This window comes from Saccostrea echinata, unplaced genomic scaffold, assembly GCF_033153115.1.
Source record: "Saccostrea echinata isolate AGI-Se365-2 ecotype Australia unplaced genomic scaffold, CSIRO_AGI_Sech_v1 ptg000001l, whole genome shotgun sequence".
NCBI lineage: Eukaryota > Metazoa > Mollusca > Bivalvia > Ostreida > Ostreidae > Saccostrea > Saccostrea echinata.
The window spans coordinates 31,735,589-31,762,500 of NW_026889750.1; the positions used below are offsets into that span (position 1 = coordinate 31,735,589).

Below are 26,912 nucleotides of genomic sequence, written 5' to 3' on the forward strand. Positions count from 1 at the left end.
CCGGTATATAGGAGCCTAGTGACGTCTCTATATGAGTGAAAAATTCTCGAATGGGACGTAAAACAACAATCAATCAATCAATCTTTATCTTGATTAGTTATTTAGACTCCCTGACATGTTCTTAATGGAAGATAGACTTTTGAATTATGATATTTCTCATAATTATTAAAAACTGGAAAAAGTCCTCAGTTTATGTATATAAATAGTAGTGTTGTCAAATCGGAAATTTTTTAGTAACCGGTTACTCGCCTACTATTCCGAACGAGTTCCGATTACTCGGATGTTTTTTCGTTTCGCCTCTTCTCAAAGTGAATACTTTCGTTCCACTGAACTTTAACACAAAAGGTACAAATGAATGGAAAAAAGGTTCTTTCAATTACTTTACTTTTTCCTAGAGTAATAATATTGCATATGATAAAATGGAAAGCAATGCGCTTGCAAAGTTTTCTCTTAATTACATTTATGTCTGAAGATTTTGGCAGGATAAAAAACATAATAAATATATGGTGATACATTTCATACATCTTTTTCAGTGGATTTCGCTTCAATACTTCACTTAAAACCATCAATATTATGAATATTCAACAAAATTCGACATTAGAAATATAATCTTTAGATCATAATTTAAACAACACCACTAAAAGTTGTTCAAGTTTTCTCTCTGGTCTACAGAAAGTTTTTTTACAGACACAGTTATCTGTTTGAGTATTTTTATCACTAGCACATGATTTGCTGTACATGTAAAAATTATGTCTCTGTGTATTTATGCACAAAAAATATCCCACATAACGGCACAAAGAAATACTACATTATATATAAGTCTTTTCCGATATTTTACACTCAGACTTAAAATTATTTACACATATGCTTTTCTTGTTCACACATCTAAACTCTTAAATAAACATAGACTACTTACAACATCACATGTTGTTACAAAATGAAAGTACATGAAAACAAAGAACAAAATATCCAGGCCAACATGTCTGCTGAATCAACAAGTACTAAAATCTGCAATATTTGGAATGTATTACAAGGCACAGGAAATCAACATAAAACAGCATGAAACAATGGCTCACCTCAAGCATTTAGAAATGGTAAGGGTTTTACCAATATGGCCCCCACATTTCCTCTGTCAATATGCAGAGTGGTTACAATTTATTATGAAATGCTTACATGTTAAGAACTTTGCAAGGCAAATCAAAACAATTAATGTTATTGTTCCAAATCATTAAATTCATATTTAGGGCAATTAGTGTAAAATGGATGAAGAACTGAATGAATACTGTTAAAGGAATTATTTCATTGATCGATAAATGACAAATGTTTGCAATAGTGCTCATAAAAAACAACCTTTCAATAGTTCTTGTTCAAATACTGAAATTAAAAAAAAAACAACTATAAACCTTTCCCATTCAAACAAACTGACATTTTATAACCATGTTACATGCATACAAAAAGGAATGTGGTGTTACATTTATTGCAATGCTTAATATATGGATGTTTGTAGTAAAATCCAATTTATGAATGGGTTCATAATCAAAACAAAAATGTGGAGTATTCTATATAATTATAAAAAAAATATACGTGTAAACTGACACGCTGACATATACCTGCAGCCATTTTCCTGAGTGAACAACATTTTTTTTCTTAACTTATAAATTTCTCCACTTATTATATTCATATATAATTAGCATCAGAAAACTTCATCCCCAAAATTAAAACCTTAAGAAATTAATTTTTTTACCATCATTATAAACACAGGTTGTACATAATATAATCAGCATGAATAAGCATCTTTGCCTTGTTATAAATGTTGTGAATGAAAAGAGAATCAAGTGGCTTTTAAAAAATATAAAAGGTACATAGGCCACAACACTCACCTATGTCACCTGGCCCCGCTGTTATCATCAGATTTTTCCTCTGGATTCTTAATGATTGACTCCAAATGTGGCCCCACCCTTGCCCCAAGGGGTCATGACTTAACCAAACCTGAATTCACACTTCATGGGGATTCAGGTCAATATCAATATGATTTATGCTGTCTTGCTGAGCTGGAGAAGAAGATATTGTCCTAAACTTGTATTATGGAAATTTAATTCCCATATTTAGACACAACCTACATGTAACCCCAGGGTACATAATTTGAAAGAAAATATTGAATTCACTCCAATTTTTATGTTGAGATTTAGTCTGACACTTCTTTATTTTTTCTCTCAAGATATTCCCATGTAAAACTTTGAATCCCAATTTTAGCCCTAGCCTAAGCCTGAGGGGGCATGATCTGAATATTTGTGGTGTTGCTATTTTGAAAAAAAGAATTTTAAAAAATAATTTTTTATGTCCATGTAAATGTACTGACAGAGAGTGACAAACATCAGATGCAGAACAACAAGGGACCACAGTCACTTTTTCCTTCAATCAGAAAAGCTCACTTGCACCTTTGGCTCAGGTGAGCTAAAAGAAATTGTAAACTCTATACTTATACTGTTGTGTCATAATGTGTGTACATAATGCATAGCAGAGGAGACATTAATTGATTAATCCAGAAAGGAAATAAATACATGTACATATGTATAAAAACATGAACAAAATAATAAAAGTATCATACACAATTAAGAAAATATAAGTCAATTTCTCGCTCTGGTTGATTACCTTCAGTTAAAATGGTGCTCTAGATCACAAAGATCCTCTCTCCTGCCTATTAACTCCCCCTATCACTTTACAATCCTCACACATTCAGACATAAGTAATAAGTACATGTACTACATCATTGCACACAGTGTTTGAGGAGATTTTTTCTGTCTATATGACATCATAATGATATGTTTCTGTCTGAGATCAACAAGCAGTAAGAGAAGGGGCATTCACTCAACCAAACATCCTACCTTCTGCCACAAACAGACAGACCAGCAAAAACATGATCACAAAAAGGAGCACCATTAAAACATCTGGCATAATCAGCCAGAGCAGCCACCGTCAAACGGTGATCAGTGTCCCCGAGGAGCTTGATGAGGTACTGCCAGAGGAAGTTCGGACTCGTCGTCTGCAGTATTTCCTGTAACAGGACTCAATCTGTAAATATTCAATGATTAAAAAATTTTATTACTTCATGACAATATATAAATTCAAATTTTATAACATAAATAAAACTTGTAGTCAATCTGATTAAAATCAGATCCTTTGATCCGCTCACATAGATCGCTACACAAGGATCTGAAGAAACTCCATTCAGGGTCATCTACTGGTGACCTTTAAATTATCCAATCCAATGTTCACTGACAAAACTTTAGAAGTATCTTGGAATTCAGTAACAGAAGTAAAGCCCAAATTATATACCAACGGAAAATTGTGACCTGGTTTCCACAGCCTGTCAAAAGAGCAACCACAGTCTTTTCTGTACAGAAATATATTTAGTATTTGATTTTGCTCTGTTTTTTAGCTCTTTGTTTTGTACAAAACAATAAAATCTTCTCTACAGCTACTTTCACTTCTACTTTCAATTTCCCGAATGTCACTTAAGTATGATCTCTCTGATTGGTGAAATTTTAATGAATATTTCTATCAGAAAGGTCACCAGGAGATGACCCTAAATGGAGTTTCTTCAGATCCTTGTGTAGTGATCTATGTGAGCAGATCAAAGGATCTGATTTTAATTAGATTGAACTTATAGTTCAATACGCTTAGACCTACATGAATGAAAGGATTTATTAACTTACATTACACAGCCATCAAAAATTTCCATGTGATCAATCACCATTAAACAGGAAATTTAAAGAGAATGTCATATATCAAAAGTTACTGTTTAAATGAAATAAAATTTTTACTTACCTGATCATAAAAATAAGACGAGATCATAAAAAGAATGAGTAAAACTATAGATAGGTGCGTCAGCAACCTCATCCAATCACGGTACACCTTCCACTCTCGCAGTTCATCCACGTGGTTAAAGCGGTTTCTGTACTCCCGGGGAAGCTCAAATTGAGACCGCAGTGGGAACAGGGCCTCGTAAAAATCCTGGAGTATTGCCTTCACCTTTGGAACAAAACATTAAAAATAAGTATACATATACATGCACTTAAGAAAGTACTGGTATTTCTAAATCCTTAATTTTAACAAAAAAATTAGAAGTAAAGTCAAACCTGACTATCTTGACCTTGACAGGACTGAGATTAAACTTTGAGACATCAGAGGATTCAAGATAACGAGGTTAAACAAGAGGCCCGGGGGCCACATCGCTCACCTGAGCACTATGGCTAGGAAAAGCAGAAATCAGTTGAGTCTTGAAAGGTTGAAAAGTTTAAATATAAAAGTAATTCGGGGGTGGGGTGGGGGGGTAGGGGGTGTTATGAATTGAACAAATTTGAATCTACACTATCTGAGGATGCTTCCATTTAAATATGACCAATTATGGCTTTGCTGTTCTTGAGAAGAAGATTTTTAAAGATTTTTCCTATATATTCCTATGTAAAACTTTGATCGCCCATTGTGGCCCCACCCGACCCCTGGGGGTCATGATTTGAACAAACTTGAATCTACACTATCTGAGGATGCTACCATATAAATATGACCAATCATGGCTTTGCTGTTCTTGAGAAGAAGATTTTTAAAGATTTTTCCTATATATTCCTATGTAAAACTTTGATCGCCTATTGTGGCCCCACCCGACCCCTGGGGGTCATGATTTGAACAAACTTGAATCTACACTATCTGAGGATGCTACCATATAAATATGACCAATCATGGCTTTGCTGTTCTTGAGAAGAAGATTTTTAAAGATTTTTCCTATATATTCCTATGTAAAACTTTGATCGCCCATTGTGGCCCCACCTGACCCCTAGGGGTCATGATTTGAACAAACTTGAATCTACACTACCTGAGGATGCTTCCACATAAGTTTCATATTTTCAAGCACAGTGGTTCTTGAGAAGAAGATTTTTTAATGATGCCATTAATTTTTCACGAATTCTTAATTATCTCCCCTTGGAAGAAGGCGTGGCCCTTCATTTGAACAAACTTGAATCCCCTTCACCCAAGGATACTTTGTGGCAAGTTTGGTTGAAATTGGCCCAGTAGTTCTGGAGAAGAAGTCGAAAATGTGAAAAGTTTACAGACGGACAGACGGACAGACAGACAGACAGACGGACAGACGGACTACAGACAAAATGTGATCAGAAAAGCTCACTTGAGCCTTCGGCTCAGGTGAGCTAAAAACAAAGAAAAAGTGGTTGGGACTGCCAAATCACTTTGACATATCCCTGGTATTTGAGATATCTGTGTTTAAGATAACCAAGTTCAATTACATATGTAGTGCTTCAAAATAAATCAAAATGCAGAAATGAAAGAGCAAAAATGAAAAAAATAATTAATACTATTAGCAAACTATGTGAAGTCACTCTTGGTGAATGCCACTTTCATTGGATCTGGCCAATGAATCCTATTGATCAAAGACTGTTTTACATAAATTTTCAATATTGAGTGAAATTTAAACCTAGTTCATACATGAATAGGCAGGTAGAAGAATCAAACCCTGATTTCTTATGTATGGAAGTCATACAGATTCATACATGTGATATGTACAGGCTGTACGCAAAATGTACAGTTTTTTTAGCCCATTCATCGTGTACCGGCGGGACACCAAAATTCACGGAATATGAAAATTTGTACAGTATTTTGAATTTCTCGCTAAATGCCGCCATTTTCCTCTCATTCTCGCTCGCGAGACACTGGAAAACGTCACCTGTGTTTGACACTTGACCTTCTGATAATTGTGTAGTGTACACAAACCATCGCGTGCGAAGGTGTGAACTGCCAATTGGGATAATTATCTTGCTATAAATCCGTATCAAATACCCCTTTAGGTAGCTTTATTTTTTAAGGGGTACTTAATTACTATTAATGTTTCGTATACGTAACTTGATTGAAAAAAATTAAGCCAACTTCTAAAATTGATATACATGACTTAATATACGTGAATCTGACCCAGATCTTCGCACTAGGTATAAAATATACGATGTTTATTACAATGATTATGATGGAATTTCATCAGAATTTAAGCGATATTTTATACCATTTTTTGTATCGTTTTTTGATAGGCAGTGTACAGTTTTTTCACCCAAATTCCAGTTTTTTTATGGCTCTTGTACAGTTTTGTGGTCTTTGACTTATCACATGTATGCAGATTAATACATATGGGAGCACTTACTGTTTTCGCATCTTCACTATCGTGATCAATGTTGTCATTCAAGCAAATAAACTTTCTGCAAATAAAGGACACCAATCATTCAATGCGAAATGTTAATTCTCTCTAGAATTCCCATTTGAATTACATAAATATAAAAGATTCTGCAACTGTACAGTAACTATCAAACTTACTTTGGATTTTTGCGTATATCATCAAGTTGCCCCACTGTGGTGGAGCTGTTGGTTTTGATCATTTTGAATGCTATTTCACTATCTTCATCTGTTGTATACCTTGAAAACAAAAATTACATTTTAAACATTTAGTGTGCCATTTTTACAGAAAAAAGAATAAAGTTCTTTTTAAAGAGCATTTAAATAATATTTTTTTGTTAAATTCTGTGCCTTCGATCAATAATATCATAAGAAAGAATTTGCTACATCTTTGTTAGTGTTTGTGTTTCTTTCGAAGTCTGCTTCTATCTGCATAAGCTAAACATAATATACAAAATTATTTAAAGTGTAATCATCGAAAAGGGGGAAAAATACATTGAAAGCTCAATTTCTTAACTCGATATGTATCTCATTGATTTCCAGTCCAACAAAAATATGTTGACATCACAGAAGTGTAAATTTACACGTACCTCTTTTTCTAGTGCAGAATTATAACTTTGTATGTTATATATGATTGTTTCTATGGTATACATTGTAAATATGAAAGACTACATAATTATCCAATTGAATTTAAAAACTCCTGTGACATTTAGTGTTCTTACTTGTACTTGTTGACTGGGGGGAATTTTTTCTGTACCATGTCCTTGACCTCTTCACACTGAGTAAACAATGCCCTTGTGACTTGGGGCTAAAATTAATTAAAACTGATAAATCTCAATCGCAAAAAAAGAAAAATGCACAATCAGATTTGATTTGATTAATGTTAACATTTCTGACTTAATGAGTAAGGATATAGGTCACAGGTAAAATATTTTCTGCCAAGGATTTATCAAATGTAGGACCTTGAACAATAAGTCAATAAGTGCTTTAATAATAATGACAAAATGACAATCTACTAAAAATCACAATAAATATAGACAAAAAAGGGAATATTGAGCATCTAAATTAAATAATTCTGTGATAGGGTTGCCAAAACTGATTTCAGACCATTCTCTTGTCATAGTATTCCTCTGCTTCCTGTCTGGTGACTTCCTGTCTGGTGACTTCCTGTTCCGTGATGTTGGGAGACTGACTGCAGTTAATAAACAGCTCTTCCAAATTGGTCAACATCTAAAAATAACCTGATGACAGTCAATGACAATAACTTTGCTTTATTATCTCAAATATAATGAATATTGAAGAAAAGCATTACAAATTATAACATCTGTATGGTGTCCAGTCAACTCGTAGTGTAAGGATTATCTGACCTTGAGTTCTAGAGGTAGGTCATTTACTCTGGCAGCCAATGTTCTGATCTCTCTATCAGACAGTACCCTGGAAAAAGACAGATATTGTACAGAAACCATAATTTGATGTTAAGCAATGCCACGTACTGATCCCAAAGCAATCACAAGTGAGCTTGTAACCAGATCAACTTATTTATGGTGCAAATGTAACCAATCCAACCTAAACCTTATTTAACTTAATGCATTGAAGTCCAAACACCAGAGGAACATACATGGGTTATCATTCCCCCCCCCCCCCCCATAACCCCATTTCCATGCTGGGAGCATAAAGCATAAAGGACTATATTCAGTAATGACCAATATTTGCCCCCAAAATCAAACTTTGATGGAGAAATATATAAAATACATGGTTAGTGTCATGAAATATATGCGGTATTTGGGCGAGGGTAAGAAAACGTAATAGAGGGTGAGGCTTGCTGAGACCTCTATCATGTTTTCGACCCGAGCCCAAATATCGCTTATATTTCAAGACAGTATCCATGTATTTTGTTTATCCTGCAACATATTTTTACTTGACCTCCAAAACGAGCTATTTTCAACCAATTTAGGTACATCTGCAGTTGAAACTATAAGACGTCATGGCGTAAACATTGCAATATACATGATGTCACAATGCTTTTAGAACATCGGAATACATGCACAAGGCTTTATTAGGGCATTGACCGAATAAAGCTTTGGTTAATATTAGGTTATCTTTATTAGGTCAATGCAAGGGGTAGTTGCAGGATAAATATAATTATGTTCTAAAACAGAGAAATATCTGCAGATTTCAAAGCATTGAATATTTTCATCAGCCATGATGCCATATATTAGATATGACTTCAGAAAAATTATGTAAATTCAAAATTTCCATATTATACTGAAAAAGGTGTATATTATGTTGATATTTTGAGGAAGTCACCAAGCCCAGGTCTGCTCCAACTCAATGTTTTGATATAATGTGTAGAATAATAATATCAATGAAATATGCTAATATTGTTCTGGAGGAGGTCTGCGCTCCATAAATTTTATAGTAAAGATTGAACAAATTTTGTCCATTTTTCCTCTTTCTGAAAAATAATACAAAATCCAAATAGTTTGACGTCATAGAAACAAAAATTGTCAATAACCTACTTCAAAACTACATAATAATTTTTATTAATTTAGATTTTTCATGCAATATATACAATTCAGCACATTTCAAGAAATTTTCAAAATCTGACTTTTGTGGGGCAAAAATATGCATATACTGCATACAACTCTTTATAAAATTCATCATGACAAATATTTGCAACCATATGTTCTTAATATGTATCTGTGTTTTAACAAAATTTCCTTACCCAGAATTAGGAGTGTCTAGCTTTAAGCAATGAAGCTTCCTTGCCCAAAATATCTGTGTCTAATACTAAACAACAAAGCATCCCTTCCCAGATTTATCTGTGTCTAATTATAAACAATTTCTTGATTTATATTTGTCTAATTATAAACAATAAAGCCTCCTTACCTTGATTTAATTGGGTCTAATCATAAACAACTAAGCCTTCTTACTCTGATATATCTGTCTCTAATTATAAACAACAAAGTCTCCTTACCCTGATTTATCTGTGTCTAATTATATACAACAAAGCCTCCTTACCCTGATTTATTTGTCTAATTATTAACAACAAGCCTCCTTACCCTGATTTATTTGTGTCTAATTATAAACAACAAAGCCTCCTTACCCTGATTTATTTGTGTCTAATTATTAACAACAAGCCTCCTTACCCTGATTTATTTGTGTCTAATTATAAACAACAAAGCCTCCTTACTCTGATTTATTTGTGTCTAATTATAAACAACTAAGTCCCCTTATCCTGATTTATCTGTGTCTAATTATAAACAACAAAGCCTCCTTACCCTGATTTATCTATGTCTAATTATAAACAACAAAGCCTCCTTACCCTGCTTTATTTGTGTCTAATTGTAAACAACAAAGCCTCCTTACCCTGATTTATCTATGTCTAATTATAAACAACAAAGCTTCCCTTATCCTGATTAATTTTGTCTAATTATAAACAACAAAGCCTCCTTACCCTGCTTTATTTGTGTCTAATTATAAACAACAAAGCCTCCTTACCCTGCTTTATTTGTGTCTAATTATAAACAATAAAGCCTCCTTACCCTGATTTATCTATGTCTCATTATAAACATCAAAGCCCCTTATCCTGATTAATTTGTGTCTAAATATAAACAACAAAGCCTCCCTTATCCTGATTAATTTTGTCTAATTATAAACAACAAAGCTTCCTTATCCTGATTTATCTGTGTCTAATTATAAACATCAAATCCTCCTTACTCTGACTTATCTGTGTCTAATTATAAACAACAAGGCCTCCTTACCCTGATTTATTTGTGTCTAATTAAAAACAACAAAGTCTCCTTACCCTGATTTATCTATGTCTAATTATAAACAACAGAGCCTCCTTACTCTGACTTATCTGTGTCTAAATATTAACAACAAAGCCTCCTTACCCTGCTTTATTTGTGTCTAATTATAAACAACAAAGCCTCCTTACTCTGATTTATCTATGTCTAATTATAAACAACAGAGCCTCCTTACTCTGACTTATCTGTGTCTAATTATAAACAACAAGGCCTCCTTACCCTGCTTTATTTGTGTCTAATTATAAACAACAAAGCCTCCTTACCCTGATTTATCTATGTCTAATTATAAACATCAAAGCCCCTTATCCTGATTAATTTGTGTCTAAATATAAACAACAAAGCCTCCCTACCCTGATTTATCTGTGTCCAATATAAACAATAAAGCCTCCTTACCCTGCTTTATTTGTGTCTAATTATAAACAACAAAGCCTCCTTACCCTGATTTATCTGTGTCTAATTATAAACAACAAAGCCTCCTTACCCTGATTTATCTGTGTCTAATTATAAACAACAAAGCCTCCTTACCCAGATTAATCTCTGTCTAATAATAAACAACAAAGCCTCCTTACCCTGATTTATCTGTGTCTAATTATAAACAACAAAGCCTCCTTACCCAGATTTATCTGTGTCTAATTCTTCAAATATCTCCTCAGCAGTCCTGTTTCTAGTGACCCCCATCAGATAATAGAAGTAAGAAAATGCAAACTGCATGTCATTTCTGCTGCGGATTTTGTTGGAGGAAGTGACTCCAAACTCAGCTGGAAACCTGATGCAAAATCAAGGATGAAATTATAACAGCATGTAGTACTAAAAGGTCAACGTAGATTTCTTCAGAAGATAACTGACCAACTTGCATAATTTCATTCAATTTTTCATTTTCTATTAATTTTCTACTGAGCTCACTTATACAGAATGAGTCTCTGACTTGTGCCTTGTTTTTTTTGTTTCTGACATCTAGCAATACTGAGGAGAACCAACAGACATGTAAGGATCTTCTATTAACCTTTCATGAAGTTCATTCATGATATCCTTGTCCACCATATGTGGCATGTGACCTGGGACCTTCCTTGCAGTGTAACCAAAGGCTTTGTTATACAAACGATTGACATGTCTCAGGGAATCCCCAAATATATCCAGAAGTTGACGACCTCGGAACACTGGTGCTGTGTATGCCTCCATAGTCTTTTGGTTTTCTTTCTCCTGAAACAACATCAAAATTGAAACAAGTATGAATATGCAACCATGCATGTAGGAAAATTACTCTGCAATTAGAAAAAGTTTCCAGTTTATGTACCTACAAAATATGTTAGCCTATTTGAGCAATCAAATTACAAGCTAGGATTGGTCTATTCATTATGAAAATTAAATGACTAAAATGGTCAAATGTTTCAGACAACAACAAGATGACTAAAACTTTGAAAACAGTGTATACCAAATATATGTTTACATGGCAGTGGGTCACTGACTCTCTTGATACATCTCTGATATTTGAAAGATTTGTATACAAATTACCATTTTTAGGTACTTACATCATTATCTTTGAATTTACCTGTGTCAGTTTGCTGAACACCCCAAGTTTTTCCCAGGGGAGATTACTCTCAGGTTCACTCCCCATTCTGATGACATCATCAAGGTCTTCCTCTGTCAGAGCAAGGTCTCTGATTGGCTGAGGCCTCATTCTAATCACTGACAGGAGGCTCCGCCTCTGGATGTTTCCCTGCCTTGATTCCTCCAGATAGCTCTGGTATTTCTTCCACAACAAACCTTGTTTGAGTTGGAATCCTTTCTCAGTAATTTCCCCTGAAATATAAATAGAGTATCTGTGTGCATTGTTTTTTTTCCCATTTTTTTAATATAACATTATCAAGGCACATGCAGGGTTGTCCTAAGACCCGGGGAATTTCCCCACCCATAATGATGTTATCCCCTGGCTACTCTGAAACTCCCCCTCCCCCTGGGTGAACCCCAGACTCCCCTTTACTTTTATAATGTCCCCTCCTATTTCAATTCTCAGTGACAACCCTGCAAATGTGCTACCATAAACAAACTTACTTTCCCAGCTTTTTCAAATTCATTACACAATCAGGTTCATCAACAGAATGCACATACAACTACACTTCACTGAATGAGTCATGAATCATTGCTATACTGTTAACAACCTACCATTTTCAAGTTCTTTCTTTATGGATTTCCATTCTTCTTGCAGTTCCTCTGGCATTGGTTCAGCACTGAGGTTCACCAACTGAGGCATCATTGGAAACTTGACTACATTTACTGTTTTTTTAGGGCCTCTAAACATTGACACATTTGCTTAGACACAGTAAAAAGTTTTCATTTTACTAAATTTATCCTTGATAATTGATTGATATTCATATACAATCTTTTCTATTAAAGTAAGAATGCAGTATTATACTCAACATTCCAAAGAGAACATAGATTCAAAATGAAAGCATCCTCTTTCTTTCTTTTTATTTTGTTTCCTTGTTTTGCAGTGAAAAATTGCAGATAAATAATACAGAAGGATTACTTAATGCCCACCTTTTGTGTTTTGGTACATCATAGATATAAGGTTTTTCTGTAGTTGTAATGTTATGTTGAGTATTGTTTGCGATTTTCTGTAAAATCTCTGCTGACTTCCTTTGCTTTGTGTCTGTCATCAGGGTGAAGGTAAACTGTTAAGAACAAAAATATTTTTAATATTTTCTATTCAGTAGAAATCTTTTAATTTTTTAAGCATGTTTAGCCTTCTATGGGGAGGGGGGCATTAATAAATTTTAATACAGTATCTTTCAAGGTAGACTTGCAAAAAAGGGCTATAACTCTTCATTCGACAAACCTCAGCTGATTCCGTCACCTTCATCAAACCTTGGCTGTACGAGGAAACTTGATATGCGTCTCCGCCTAATATTTGTGATAAGGCTGCCTGTTTACAGCTTGGGGAAAACATAACGCTTTTAAAATGATAATAAACAAGCATCAGACACACGATAAAGGTTTTCAAAAGCAGTTAGGTAACACTAAGAATAACACCTACCAAGAAACATGCACTTATATCTTTACATAGTCACATGTTTGTTAACAAATCGGATTCAGCACACTGTGCATGTGTAATTATAGGACGCAGCCATATTGCCTATAAAGTAGCTCCGGTTCAATGGAGGTTTACATGATACAGCCGAGGTTAGATGAGGTACGAATCAGCCGAGGTGTGCCGAGTGATAACTCTTGATACTGTGATAGAATTGATGCCTTACCAAATATAAACAAAATTTTAATATCTTACATTAAATGTGTTTGTGTCATTTCCAGTGTGACCTTTCAGTTTGAAACTAACAGCAGTTCTGTTGTGGTCACTGTACAGAAGGATAGTGATGACCTTGAACTTGTTGGCTACTGAGGCTGACCGGACGACATCTGACTTGTTGTGACCAGCACTAAGTATAGAGCCCTCTGAACCTATCAGTTCTGTCAGGTTCAAGAAAGCAATTGTCTCCCCTGAAAGAGATAAACTATAATTAACCTGTATCTATATAAATCATGGGCTGAGGTCTCAGTTTGAGATACAAAAAGACAAGGACAAAATTTAGTTACGTGCACTGATTTAAGGTAGGTCGTGGGTTTGCTTTTGTCATCAATTTTGGTGCACAATTTCAACGATTCGAGTGGTTGTTTTGTGCACATTTGATTATGACGTCAGTTACGTCACAAAGGCGACGTTGTGTTGTTTCCCGTATAATTCTCTGAAAATAACTTCATCATTAGTCCACAGGTACGAATCAAGTAGATTAATTCAAAGTGCATGCTATTGTACGTAAACCTCGTACATGTATGAACCATGATCGGGTATTATTAAATGACAGTCTGAATTCTGATGTGAGTATGTGTAATGTCTTAGTCTAACAAATACGACAACAAATGAAAGGAATAATTTATAATGTAAGTGTTACTAAACTGCTAAAAGTCAATCAAAATGAGTCAGCGTAAAAGTTATGGTATGCAAAAAGAAAATTATCGTAAATTTTTTAGCCAAGAATTTGAAGGGTTGTATGTGCGCACGTAATTTGCACCTCAAAGGGAAGTGCATATTACACCATGTTTGCCGGGGCGAAACTTTTTCAGGATGGAATCAATCCTCAACACTAAAACGGATGAAATTTAATTACAGTACATGTATTTTCCTGTTACTTATCATTATTTCAATCATCATAATTACTATTTGTTTATTTTGTATTTGAATCTCGTGTAGTCACTATGTATATATGCAGGCTAACAAATTGTGAAATGCATTTAAAAAATAAATTTTAACAAACACCCGGACTATCAGACCTATATGACACTGTAAACAATTTACAAGTATCAAGTACATTTTTTCTATGTAAGAAAAGCTCTCTGTGTATAAGCTAAATTCAAGTGTTTTACATTTTGCATATTATGGAAATTTGATTGAGAGAATTCGAAATTAAGAATGGTTTGAGAGTTAGGGCTATATACCAGCTTGCGACTAATCTAGAAAGAACATTGCCGGTAACCCCCCCCCCCATTTTTCTCAGTATTGGGATGTTTTTTCCTCGCCGTTTTTGAATGAAGTGATCAAATTCATGTGTTATGCCTGAAATCTTACTGAACATGAACATCCTAAAAATTCATGAATTAATACTTTATCACTTGCCGTGTTGTCGCTGCATGTTAATTCTAATACACTAGAAATGTCTATTATAATATACAATATCATTCTGACTTTGTGGGCAGAATATGAATTTCACAATACTAATGTTAATAAGTTGCTGGTCATCCTTACATGTTTCCGCAATAAGTGAAATGATGAATAAAATTACATTTTGCAACTATGTCACCTTTCAGATCTTGCATATTCCAAATGTAAAGATATTTATACTCGTATGTAAACGTGATTATGTTCAACACATGACGTTGTAGTCATAAATAACACCATAAACGCAACATTTTGGCAATATAAAAGCAAACTTTGAAATTATTTAGCAAAAAAACTAGCGAGAAGACATATTGTTTTTTTTTATCTCAATAGTTTTAATTTTACCTCATCTGGATATTTTGAAATTCCTGACTAATTCGTCTACGTCTTTAAAAAGTTATCCAACCTTTTTTAAGAAACTCTTTCCGCAAAATTGGCTTATAAACGTCATTTTTCTATATATTTCAATAGTAAAGCGTAAAAATAGTACCAAAAACTATACTGTACAGTAATACAGCATTAAAACTGCGTAGACAAATTTAATAAAAATTACAGATAAAATACATGTACTATAAATTCTAAGGAACATTATATCAAATTTTCAGGATATGTTAATTTTCTCGTAAGAATTTTTAAGCAGTAAACCCGTGACCTACCTTAAAAACAAACACTGCAAAGCAATGAAATTTTAAGTAAGCATAACAAAACACAAATTTACAAAGTAGATTTGGTTGATCTTTGAGCTTCAAATAGCTGCTTTTTTTTTTTAGCTCATCTGAGCCAAAAGATAAAGGGGGCTTCTCTGATAAAAGAATTAGACCTCAAATACTCTATATCATAGCTACATTTGGCAGACACCAAAAATAATTCTAATTTCTAAAATATAAAGCTCACTTTTATTATTTGACTTTACAATACACTTGAAACCACTTGAGTGGATATATTGTGAAACTAAAAGAGCAGATAAAAGAGCAGACTCTTTTGTGATCGAAGACCAATATTTCAGTGCTTTTCTTCAAACATATACATGTACTTAATACATGTACTCAAATGCTGCAGTACTACATCACATACCTGGTGGGACAGCATACTTTGTTGTATTTCCGTACAGCTTGATCTCGTATAAATCCTTATAATTATTCACTCCACAATCCCCTACATCATAGCCACAGTTGTGTACATTACAGGACTGAAAAAAAGCATACAAGATGATTAGTACAGACTTTCAAAGATTTTTCTGAAAATCCTAGACCCAAACTGTAGGAGGAGTAGTGTTTTGAAAAAAATGTTAACAGTTGGACAGAGAGACACACAGACAAATGGACAGGTGGACAGACAATAGACACCTTACTAATGCATTAGCTCTTTGACAAGTAGATCTACAGACACACTTACCGTATCACAATATCTGTCTGCTAACCAGGATGTGGCACAGCCCTTGTTACAGTACTCTGTCAGAAAAGAAAAATATTCCAAAAATGTTGCTACTGAAGGTTGTCAAAATGCAATCATATACTTTTTTTTCTTGAAAAGCATATATATACATGTATCTTAAACTCTTAACAAATAACCTGCACTCTGTATCAGGACTCAAGACTGATGAAAATTAAATGATGCTTACAGTGTTTAATGTCATATCCATGATATATCGATGTAATGTTCAGAGCCCCTCTTAGTATTAAGTTATTAGAACTTACTGTTTTCACTCTCAGCACTGTGTCCATACCCCGGCCACTGTACCCCTCCCCCTCCCTGTTGAGCTTTCTCTCCTGATTAAAATAAACATAGCACTATTTAACACATCATCAATTTTGTCTTCTGAGGCCATAAAAATAGATGAACACTAAAACTTCACTCTGAATAAGCAAATTTGCTATTGAATAAGTCATTATACCCATGTACATGTTGAATTTTTTTTTATAAATAATTCTTCAAAAGATCATTTAATTTAATATTTCTTATCTTTTAAAATTCAAAATTTGGCTCTGTTATTTTTGTATGACAAACCTGAGCAGTCTCCTCCATCAAAGTCACACTCGGAATTATTACAGGCCTTGTCACAATACCCGTCATTGATCCATGTGGAGGGACACCCCTCCTGACAGCTGGGGACAGGCCAAGTCAGGTAAACTCTCTGTCCCGTGGCCTGGGTGAAAAAATCCTCAGGCCACACCTCCTTACCAAACATTACATCGTCATTCATATAGATAAATTTCTTCGACAGGCCAGGAATCCTGTGGATGTTTGCCTCAATGGCTGGGGAACTGAAGGTTGGAAGATGGCTCTTATTGGGAAATATTTCCTGTGTAGCAAAAAAATAAGTGTGAGTTGTAAATCATCAATTTAAATGCTTTAATCTGTTGATTGACCTCAACTCTTTACTTAATGTTTATTTCTATTTGACTTTACATAAAGTCTTCTAAGCTTCGTAAAAGAAACACAGAGAAATATCATGTTCATAAATCACTGTACAATGTAGCAGTTCACAGTGGAACTAATCATAAAATTTTGGAGATACCTCATGTGTAACTATGGTAACTCTTGGATTTTCCAGATCCAGCCAATGAGGAATCTGTCCATTAGTCACGATAAAGACATGTCTGATCCAGGGAGCAAACTTTTCTACTGATCTCAATGAGTATCTTAACTCATCATTGTCCTCAAATCTACTGCTCGAGATATCCTCGTCACGACTAAACTGAAATATGTAGCAATTTCCTCATTTGATAGTGTCATTGTATTGCCACTAGTTGAACACTACATTAGATCAAAATTGAACCTATCTTATATTTTTTTACTTGTTAATGACATTTCTTTTGAAAAAAAAATATTAGGAATACTTCTGAATATCAATTTGAGAAGGATTTGTTGCACTTCATATTTATGAAAAAAAGAAAACTGGGGTATTTGCTGACTTATGGTAAATACATGTATCAAATATAGAGAATTCTTATGACAAAATCATGCTAGTATTAATATTATATTTTACATTATAGTTATATTTTGTCACAAAGTGCTAAGAATTACTGAAGCACTAACTAGATAAAATGAATTCTAGATATATCAAGAAACCTTAGCTCTAACAGTATTTAACTATAATCACTTACATCCCTGAGGTCCCAAACAAGGTTTGCTGCATTGAGAGTGGGCTTTTTACCATCAATAGAAATATTTTGTGCCTGTAAACAACAAAAATTCATGAGCAAGTCATAAGCTTAAAAACCCCTTCATCCTTTTAGTCATTCCAATTAAAACTGTGTAAGCCAACATACTGTAACTAAAATATCAAATGACTTCTTGTCTGGAACATATAAGACAGCCAGGCCTGAGTCTGTATCAATGGTGATCTGCAAATAAAGCAATAATTCTATTACGAAATATTACAATGAATTTACATATGAAGCATTATTACTTTAGTATCTTAATAACAATATCTATTAATTAAGCCAAAATCTTTGATTCCAAATTTAATTAAATATAATCTTGAGTCTCATACATTATAGAGAAGTGCTAGGGACGTACAATTTTGATTCATTATAAACATAATTCATTATATTTGTTTAGTTTACAATGCGGTGTAAAATCACGGGGGAAAGAAAATCACTTCACTGTATGTGTGAATTCATTATAAACATGTTCACTATAACCATGTTTTACTGTACTGACAACTTGATATTTTAAACCACTGAACATGTTGGAGATTTCTGATAGTCACACTGAGTATTACATATACAGATTTGATTGTACATATATGTTTACTTTGTCTATCCCTTCTCTGGCCTTTTCTGGTAGTTTCTCCTTGAGTTCATTAGCTGAGTATTAGACTGTATATATAAGTTTACCTTGTCTATCCCTTCTCTGGCCTTTTCTGGCAGTTTCTCCTTGAGTTCATCAGCTGAGTATTTGGACGGGAACCCCGCCATGATGATTGTGTCAGACAACAGGATGCTGTTGTGGACAGTCCAATCACTGGTCTGGGAAATAAACACAATTTAAGTTTTAAAATGGATTAGCACTACATAAGTTTTCTTCAAAATGACATGTATGTACCAGTACTTACATAATATCCCCTTGTCATTGTGAAGTTCTGTTTTCCAATAATTAAAGAATGGTTCATCAAAGAAAGCACTAAAAGATTGAGAATACAAGTAACATAACAATTAAGTTAACGTAACAGAAAATGTGTGTTAAAGAGTACTACAACTGTTTTTCATTTCATCTTGCTTCATAGAAATACTTATCATTGATTATAAGTATGTGTACAAGTGAACATATGGTCTGGCTGCTGAGAGTTTGATAGTCATGGAGACTACAGGCTGTTACAGAGAGATATAAGATACAATGGTAATAATGCAGCTATTTCATTCAACCTCATACATTCTCAACCTTGATGGGGTTTATATATTGTACACATAAAGGTACCAGAGGATAATTCTGATTGGATGATAGCACTAAGGAAAGGTCATACATACAATAATTATCCATAACATCAAAGAAAAATGAAGCCAAACAAAACAAAATCTAATATACTGTAAATAACTTTTTATTTGCGAGAACTTTATTTACGCGTAATTACGCAAGACTGTGCTCGCGAAAATTTCATTGTCGCGTATAATAGTAATCCTTATGATTATATAGAGCAATAACCACAATTTGTGAAAATTTTGTCTCGTTAATTAAGAGACATTGACCATCTCGCAAAAATAAGGTGTCGCGAAAATTTGGTGATCTACAGTATTTTTTTTTGAAGATGAAACACCAAATTCTTTGATTTTTCAGGACACATAATGCAAGCCCATAATTTTGTTTAGTGTTGGTATCACTAACCTAACAAAGAGATATGCGGATTGCAGGATAGACTGAGGAAGATAGATAAACAAACTGAAAGTCCTAACTCAGAGACATAATGATAGTAAGACACCCTTAAAACTAGAGAGAGACAGCTTTGAGAAAGACACAAAAGAAATAATTTTTATAAAATATACCTTAATGCTAACGGTATCACACAGAAGAACAGACTCACCCGGTTCTTTCTGAGTGAATTCAACCACTGTGAAATTGAGGTTGGAGATGGAAGGGGAGTTCACAGTGAATGTCTTTGTGGCCTGAGAGAATTCAGATTTGATTCTGGTAAGATCCTCCAGAGTGGTTCCATGTGGAATAATGGGATCCAAAACCAACAGATTTGTGGCCAAGCAGTTGGCAAACACACACTTCTCCTCCCTAAACAAAAGAGTGGAATAAAGAAATTATATTGCAAACAAGTTTATAAATTCTTTGTTTGCAAATAAGGTTTAGCTTCTACATGTATCTAAGACCTTATGTCACAGAAAACTCATAAGCAGGAGAACTAATGGGGACATGCTCTCACCTGCATTCTTGCTCTAAAGGCAACAAAGCAAAAATGAGGGGGCAACAAAGCAAAAGAGTGACGTGAGGTTGTTGCTTATCTCCCTCTCTTGTCTTGGCATTGCCATCCTTGGGTGATTTCCATCACCCTTCCATTATCACTTTTATTCGCATACATTATTGCTCATGCTCCCTTACAATATAGCTCCTGCTCCCTTACATTACAGCTCTTGCTCTGTTACGTTATTGCTCTTCCTTCTTAACATTGCTCTTGCTCCCTTACATTATCACTCTTGCTCCCTTACATTATCACTCTTTCTCCCTTACATTATTACTCTTTCTCCCTTACATTATCACTCTTGCTCCCTTACATTATCACTCTTACTCCCTTACATTATTACTCTTTCTCCTTTACATTATTACTCTTTCTCCTTTACATTATCACTCTTACTCCCTTACATTATCACTCTTGCTCCCTTACATTATCACTCTTACTCCCTTACATTATCACTCTTACTCCCTTACATTATTACTCTTGCTCCCTTACATTATTACTCTTTCTCCCTTACATTATCACTCTTGCTCCCTTACATTATCACTCTTACTCCCTTACATTATTACTCTTGCTCCCTTACATTATCACTCTTACTCCCTTACATTATCATTCTTTCTCCTTTACATTATCACTCTTTCTCCCTTACATTATTACTCTTGCTCCTTTACATTATCACTCTTACTCCCTTACATTATCACTCTAACTCCCTTACATTATCACTCTTACTCCCTTACATTATCAATCTTGCTCCCTTACATTATCACTCTTGCTCCCTTACATTATCACTCTTGCTCCTTTACATTATCACTCTTACTCCCTTACATTATCACTCTTGCTCCCTTACATTATCACTCTTACTCCCTTACATTATCACTCTTACTCCCTTACATTATTACTCTTGCTCCCTTACATTATCATTCTTTCTCCCTTACATTATCACTCTTTCTCCCTTACATTATTACTCTTTTTCCCTTACATTATTACTCTTTCTCCCTTACATTATTACTCTTTCTCCCTTACATTATCACTCTTGCTCCCTTACATTATCACTCTTACTCCCTTCCATTATTACTCTTGCTCCCTTACATTATTACTCTTTCTCCCTTACATTATCACTCTTGCTCCCTTACATTATCACTCTTACTCCCTTACATTATCACTCTTACTCCCTTACATTATTACTCTTGCTACCTTACATTATCACTCTTTCTCCCTTACATTATCACTCTTACTCCCTTACATTATCACTCTTTCTCCCTTACATTATCACTCTTACTCCCTTACATTATTGCTCTTTCTCCCTTACATTATCATTCTTTCTCCCTTACATTATTACTCTTTCTCCCTTACATTATTGCTCTTTCTTCCTTACATTATCGCTCTTTCTCCCTTACATTATCACTCTTGCTCCCTTACATTATCACTCTTGCTCCCTTACATTATCACTCTTGCTCCCTTACATTATTACTCTTTCTCCCTTACATTATCATTCTTTCTCCCTTACATTATCATTCTTTCTCCCTTACATTATCACTCTTTCTCCCTTACATTATTGCTCTTTCTCCCTTACATTATTGCTCTTTCTCCCTTACATTATTACTCTTACTCCCTTACATTATTACTCTTTCTCCCTTACATTATCACTCTTTCTCTCTTACATTATCACTCTTGCTCCCTTACATTATCACTCTTTCTCCCTTACATTATCACTCTTGCTCCCTTACATTATTATTCTTTCTCCCTTACATTATTGCTCTTGCTTCCTTACATTATTGCTCTTGCTGCATTACAGTATCGCTCTTGCTCCCTAGCAATGTTGCTTTCATGCCAGCTACCCTCACATTGTGGAATTCTTGTTTCCTTGTATCAGAATTCAAGTTCTTTCAATATCTTAATTGTTACTTACTGCAAAACTATCTGTTCAGCTTAAGAGAAAACTGTACATAGAAACCAAAAGTGAAAACCTGTGTCTGCTATCCAGATATATTGTACTGTACCATTAACCAATTACTATACATTGTTGCAATTAGCATGCAATACTTAAAATAAATTTTAACTCTCCTAGCATTTAAAAAGCACCTGTCTAGCAAACCAGATATTTTTATTAAGATATAACTTACTCATTTGTAATAGTAGACCTAAAAAAACAAGCAACTCACAACAAAATTTGTCATATGAAACTTCAAAAAGTTTATCATATTGTAAGTTTTATTATCAAACAATATAGCTTCTAAAATCTTACTTTGTAATGTTGTGTTCTTTTTCCAGTCCCATTTTGAAGGCCCGTAGCTCACTAAGCAGTCTGGGATCAGTCCCATTTACCCAGGTGTAGACGATGTCAATGGGTAGGGGTGTGCACAGTCTGTAAAACAAGCAAATTTTATCAGTAGACAACAAAGCTGTTGCATTCTGTACAAGGTTATAACACAGAAATAGTCAATTTGTCCAAAGGAGTAACTTGTAAACTTTTTAAACCTGGTGCGGAATGACCTGCCAGCAATGTTGTCACTGTATGAATTGAACACAGCAGCATATTTCTCATGACTCCACTCTAGCACTGTCTGTAAAAGAGATAATGGACTGAATGAATGTGAACTGAAGTCCTTAATACACCATGACATACATATACAGTTACTGTAAGTGTCAAGTATACATTAAACAAACTGTGTTCTCATCACCCATGTGGCACAGTGGTAAGAGCATTTACTCTAGAGTTGCGGTGTAAGGAGTTGATCCTTACGTCGTGGGTTTGAATCCCACTGCTGGACATGGAGACCGGTCCATTGGATGAGACCGTATAAACCAAGGTCCTGTGTCACAGTAGCTGCACAAAAAAGATCCCTCACTGCTCAAGTGCCAAGTATAGGTCTATACCGGTATTGGCAAGTAGTGGAATCTCAATACGAGTAAGAAATTTGTTAATCAACAAACATTTATTAACTTTTTTCCCTGAGGAAAAACACAACCAATACTTGTAACAGAATAATCCTTGTAACAGAAACCATAAAGGTTATTATATTTTAATGATAATTTTTTTTTTTTGACATAAGAAACCCTAATATCAATATTGATCGTATTGTTCAGGCTCTGAGGCTGCACAGATGTTGAAAATTTCATGCTAAATTTATCATAGCTACTGGAATTAATAAGCAGCATGAAGTGAACATGATGTCAGCGGGGTACTCTCATGTATATACCAGATGTTACAACATCAATACTCTAAAGTCTTTATCTTTATCTTTTCAGTATTGAGGACACTTGGCAACAGTATGGCATACTGAAAAAGTTATCCAATAGCATTGTTTGTTTGATATGTAAATATATGAAAGGTCGATAAAATGCTGGTTCACCCCTGAGACAATTTTTTTTTTTTGGAGGGGGGGGGGTCAATATTCTTTGACCTGCTCTCACCTAATTTTATTAAAATTTGAACCATGCCCTTTAAATTTTTTCTCTAGTGACCTGAATACTGAATATATTAAAAGCAACTTCATGTTCATGAAAATCAACTTAGTGTTCTAAATCTGTTGAAAGCTTTACAAAGCAGAGTGACATAGCAGATGTTTCTAATTTGCTTCTCATTGAAAGCAGATTGAAGCTCCACCCACTAGATGCACAAAAAAAGACATAATATATGAATGTAGTAAATAACCAATCTGGACAGTCAGAGAATAAAACACTGACAGTACATATAACTAACTAAACACCTCAATGTGTACAATGTCCAAGATTTTTTGTTAAACACACATACTGTACAGTTTTATAATTTGGTGGTGGAGAGAAAAGATGTCATAAATGCATTTGCATTTCTTGTCTGCACTGTTTTGATATTTGTAAGATATTGAGAGAGTAGAAAGATCTAATTTTAATTAAATTAGGAAAAAAAGGGGTTGGTGGAGCTTAATAAGTCTACCAGTTGGAAATATATATCACTCTGCTTGTCATTAACGATCAATAAATTGTAGGGTGGAGCCCTAGTTTTCAGCAAAAAGCAAAATAACATCATCAATTTTGTCATTACTAGCAATCCCAAAGCTTCAAAGCCCTTCCTTGTAATCAATTGAATAGCTCAATCTTAAGATACATATTTAAAATTTCCATGGCCTAGGCAAGCAGTAACAAATGCAGGAAACATCTACAGAAAAAAAAATTGGGACATAAATTGGCCAACAATCTAGGCAATTAATTTAGTGGCTGTTAACATGGTTAAGTCTCAAAAATGCATATATATTAAACATATATCAATTCCTGCATAAGTCTTTTTTAACTCTGTGTGAATGAACTTTAAACAATATAGTTCCCATTTCAAGATAAGCTTTGAGTAATGTGCAAGTGACAGTAATATCGTATGCCCCCGCCCATCACACACCGGTAGATGGAAATAAATATCCTCACCTCTCCAAAGTGTAAAGTTGCCACTATCAGGATGACAGCTGCTGCAATAACCATAAAAATTCCATATTTATGTGATAAAATATCATAAACTTGTTTTTGTATTACTTTCTTCAAGTTTTTTAGCATAATAAAACTCGTGATCAAGCCAGTGACTTTTCCATGGGAGCTGCCATCTTTGTTTGCAATGCATTGTGGGTGTGCCACGCGAGTTTGTTTACATACTGATACTCGAGACGAAAATGAAGTGAAAAATATCTGTTGTAAGATAATTGTAGAAAATGGATAGTAAGGGGAACCTTAAAATTGCATAATCTTCTCTTTTCCATATATCAATAGATATACAAACCGATTATAATATATTCGGAACACTTCGTGTAATATTTCCGAGCATCCTCGGGATTTATATGGCAAACAGGAAAGCATGTCAATGAATCTGAGAGAGGAAATAGCAAAATTAACAACCCCAGCTCCTGTTTTCTGCGATCCAGAGGACGATTTAGAGGATGGTATGGGTGATTGTATTTTTTCTATAATTATAACAATGATCGAGTCGTTAATATGGTATAGGCCTGGTCTGGCCTATGTACATGATGTATGATTAAATTTGTCAGATTAAATTTAGACATTCATCCGGAATTCTCCTTTTGTGTTTCTTTTATCTGTAGCATACACAAGACAGAAGATTTTGACAACACACCTATGGGTCATGAACAGCAGAATACTTTACCAGGGACCTATATAGGTCCTTGACTTTACTTATGCCCTAATCCAATGTCTTAATTTAATATGTTGACGGTGCGACTGTTAGGGCGAGCGCAGATATTTATTCAGGTTTAATTTAGATCGGGCTCGATCGTCAAACTGCACATGACATTTCACGTCTAGACTCTGACGTCATATGACGTCGTATTTAGGTTGCATTACCAAACCGAAGCCGGAAATATTGTTGACTTTAAAGAAGAACGTTTTATTTACTATTTATCTGCAATATATCCATTAAATCGAGGCGAGTTTATTTTTTTGTTAAACTGTTGTTGTTATTCTCGCGAGAACGTAGCTTAAACAAGCGATGCATTGTGGGTCCAAAAGTTACTGCGGAAAAAAATTCGTTTGGATCAATGTGTAAGTCCGAATTTTCTCTTCGCCCAGGCGTTGTCGTTAGAGCTCACATTGCGAGCGGCGCTTCGCGCCGCTCGCTGCGCTCGCTGTAATATGTTTTACGGTGTGACCGTTGGGTGAACGCAGTTGTACCATCAAAAACCTTTACACAGCTTACACCTGTAAATTTTGATCCACCTCTTCAAACTTCCAAACCGTATGAGACAGTCTAGACTGTGACGTCACATAACGTCGGAATTTACGGAGACAGCCAAGCGTCTGGTTGAACAAGACTACAGGCCTAGTGCAATTTTTGAACGAAATACATTGTCGAGTAAAAGCAATTATTTTTTGTTAATTTTAAGCTCTCGGCAAACTGCAGGCATTTTATATTATTTTTATATTTGCCATTATCGCATGGAATCCTGGTTATGAGGGAATTCTGGGAAGGTTTCACACTAAAATTTGCCGGACGTATATGTCATTCTGAATTTCCTAATTTCTTACATGTTAGTCTATTGAGCTTGCTCCGCTTGCTGTTAATCTAAATTTGTGTTTTCCTTCAGTTACAGCAGCAAAGTTAACAGAGAAGACTGAGGATAAGGATGAGTTTGCTCCCTTGCCAGCAACTAAACTACGACAGAGAGCAGCAGCAGAGTCTGTAAACAATGAGAAAAAGTATGCGGGAAGAAAAATTTCACGAAAGAAGCTCACAGACTTTGACTCAGGTAGCGTTTGATGATGGAAGCAGTTTATCACTTTTTTTTTAAGTTTAAATCATTTTGTTAAACTGAAATCAAACTAAAAGCTTGGAAAGTTAACTAAATTTGACCTGATTCTAATGTTGATTCTGGTTGATGTTTCAAGCAGTTGAATGAGCATTTACAGTTGTAAATACTTTAAGTTTGCATACACTAATACTACTATAAACAAATATGGCAATTGGTATGAGCCTGCCATTATCAAACAGTCATGTATGGTTGTTGATTTATTAAATATCTACCAAAAAGTTCCTAAAGTAGATTACATAGAACATTGTTTTTGGTGGTTAGTAGTTCATTAGTCTTGAAAAAGGGGATATGCACTTTGGAGGTAAGAAAAACAAACAAATTGCATTAAAGAACACGTTTCTTTCAGTTGATTTAATAGTCACAAACTGGGTTTAATTGATTATGTGATACAACATAAACAGAGCTTGTAAAAATGATGTTTGTGACTATTGAACCCATAAATGTGAATGGAAAGAAAGGTTAATACTTATTAC

The 26,912-nt window shown here is 34.5% G+C and overlaps 2 protein-coding genes across 3 annotated transcripts in view; one reads left to right on the forward strand and one right to left on the reverse strand.

Moving 5' to 3' along the window:
• Positions 1 to 1,715: 1,715 nt before the first annotated feature.
• LOC133189669 (N-acetylglucosamine-1-phosphotransferase subunits alpha/beta-like) lies at positions 1,716 to 24,760 on the reverse strand. Of its 2 annotated transcripts, XM_061325070.1 has the most exons (27): positions 24,551 to 24,760; positions 22,631 to 22,716; positions 22,398 to 22,517; positions 22,276 to 22,293; positions 19,775 to 19,974; positions 18,812 to 18,879; positions 18,594 to 18,725; positions 18,024 to 18,098; positions 17,859 to 17,930; positions 17,270 to 17,449; positions 16,759 to 17,053; positions 16,449 to 16,520; positions 16,147 to 16,202; positions 15,826 to 15,940; positions 13,324 to 13,535; positions 12,579 to 12,712; positions 12,204 to 12,331; positions 11,590 to 11,840; positions 11,044 to 11,240; positions 10,654 to 10,806; positions 7,599 to 7,665; positions 7,339 to 7,461; positions 6,954 to 7,039; positions 6,373 to 6,471; positions 6,203 to 6,257; positions 3,829 to 4,032; positions 1,716 to 3,072 (listed from the first exon to the last, which is right to left on the reverse strand). In XM_061325070.1, exons 1-27 carry the CDS (start codon positions 24,674 to 24,676, stop codon positions 2,977 to 2,979), a joined length of 3,420 nt encoding a protein of 1,139 aa, XP_061181054.1. In that variant the 5' UTR covers positions 24,677 to 24,760; the 3' UTR covers positions 1,716 to 2,976. The 2 variants fall into 2 exon arrangements, with proteins under 2 accessions (XP_061181054.1, XP_061181061.1); XM_061325077.1 differs by lacking the exon at positions 22,276 to 22,293.
• Positions 24,761 to 24,933: 173 nt separating this feature from the next.
• Positions 24,934 to 26,912, forward strand: part of LOC133189686 (protein AATF-like) — a 13,648-nt gene continuing 11,669 nt past the window's right edge. Inside the window, exons 1-2 of the mRNA XM_061325088.1 lie at positions 24,934 to 25,056; positions 26,215 to 26,376. Coding sequence (XP_061181072.1) covers positions 24,972 to 25,056; positions 26,215 to 26,376 — 247 coding nt within the window. The 5' untranslated portion in view covers positions 24,934 to 24,971. The remainder of the gene's footprint in view (positions 25,057 to 26,214; positions 26,377 to 26,912) is intronic.

Excerpts from the sequence above, each read along its gene's own strand:
- LOC133189669 (XM_061325070.1), bottom strand. The coding sequence starts at position 24,676 with ATGCTAAAAAACTTGAAGAAAGTAATACAAAAACAAGTTTATGATATT. Across the intron at positions 18,099-18,593 it reads CCAGAGAAGGGATAGACAAG|ATCACCATTGATACAGACTC; the intron begins GTAAACTTATAT and ends CTTTATTTGCAG. Across the intron at positions 10,807-11,043 it reads ATGAATGAACTTCATGAAAG|GTTTCCAGCTGAGTTTGGAG; the intron begins GTTAATAGAAGA and ends ATTTTGCATCAG.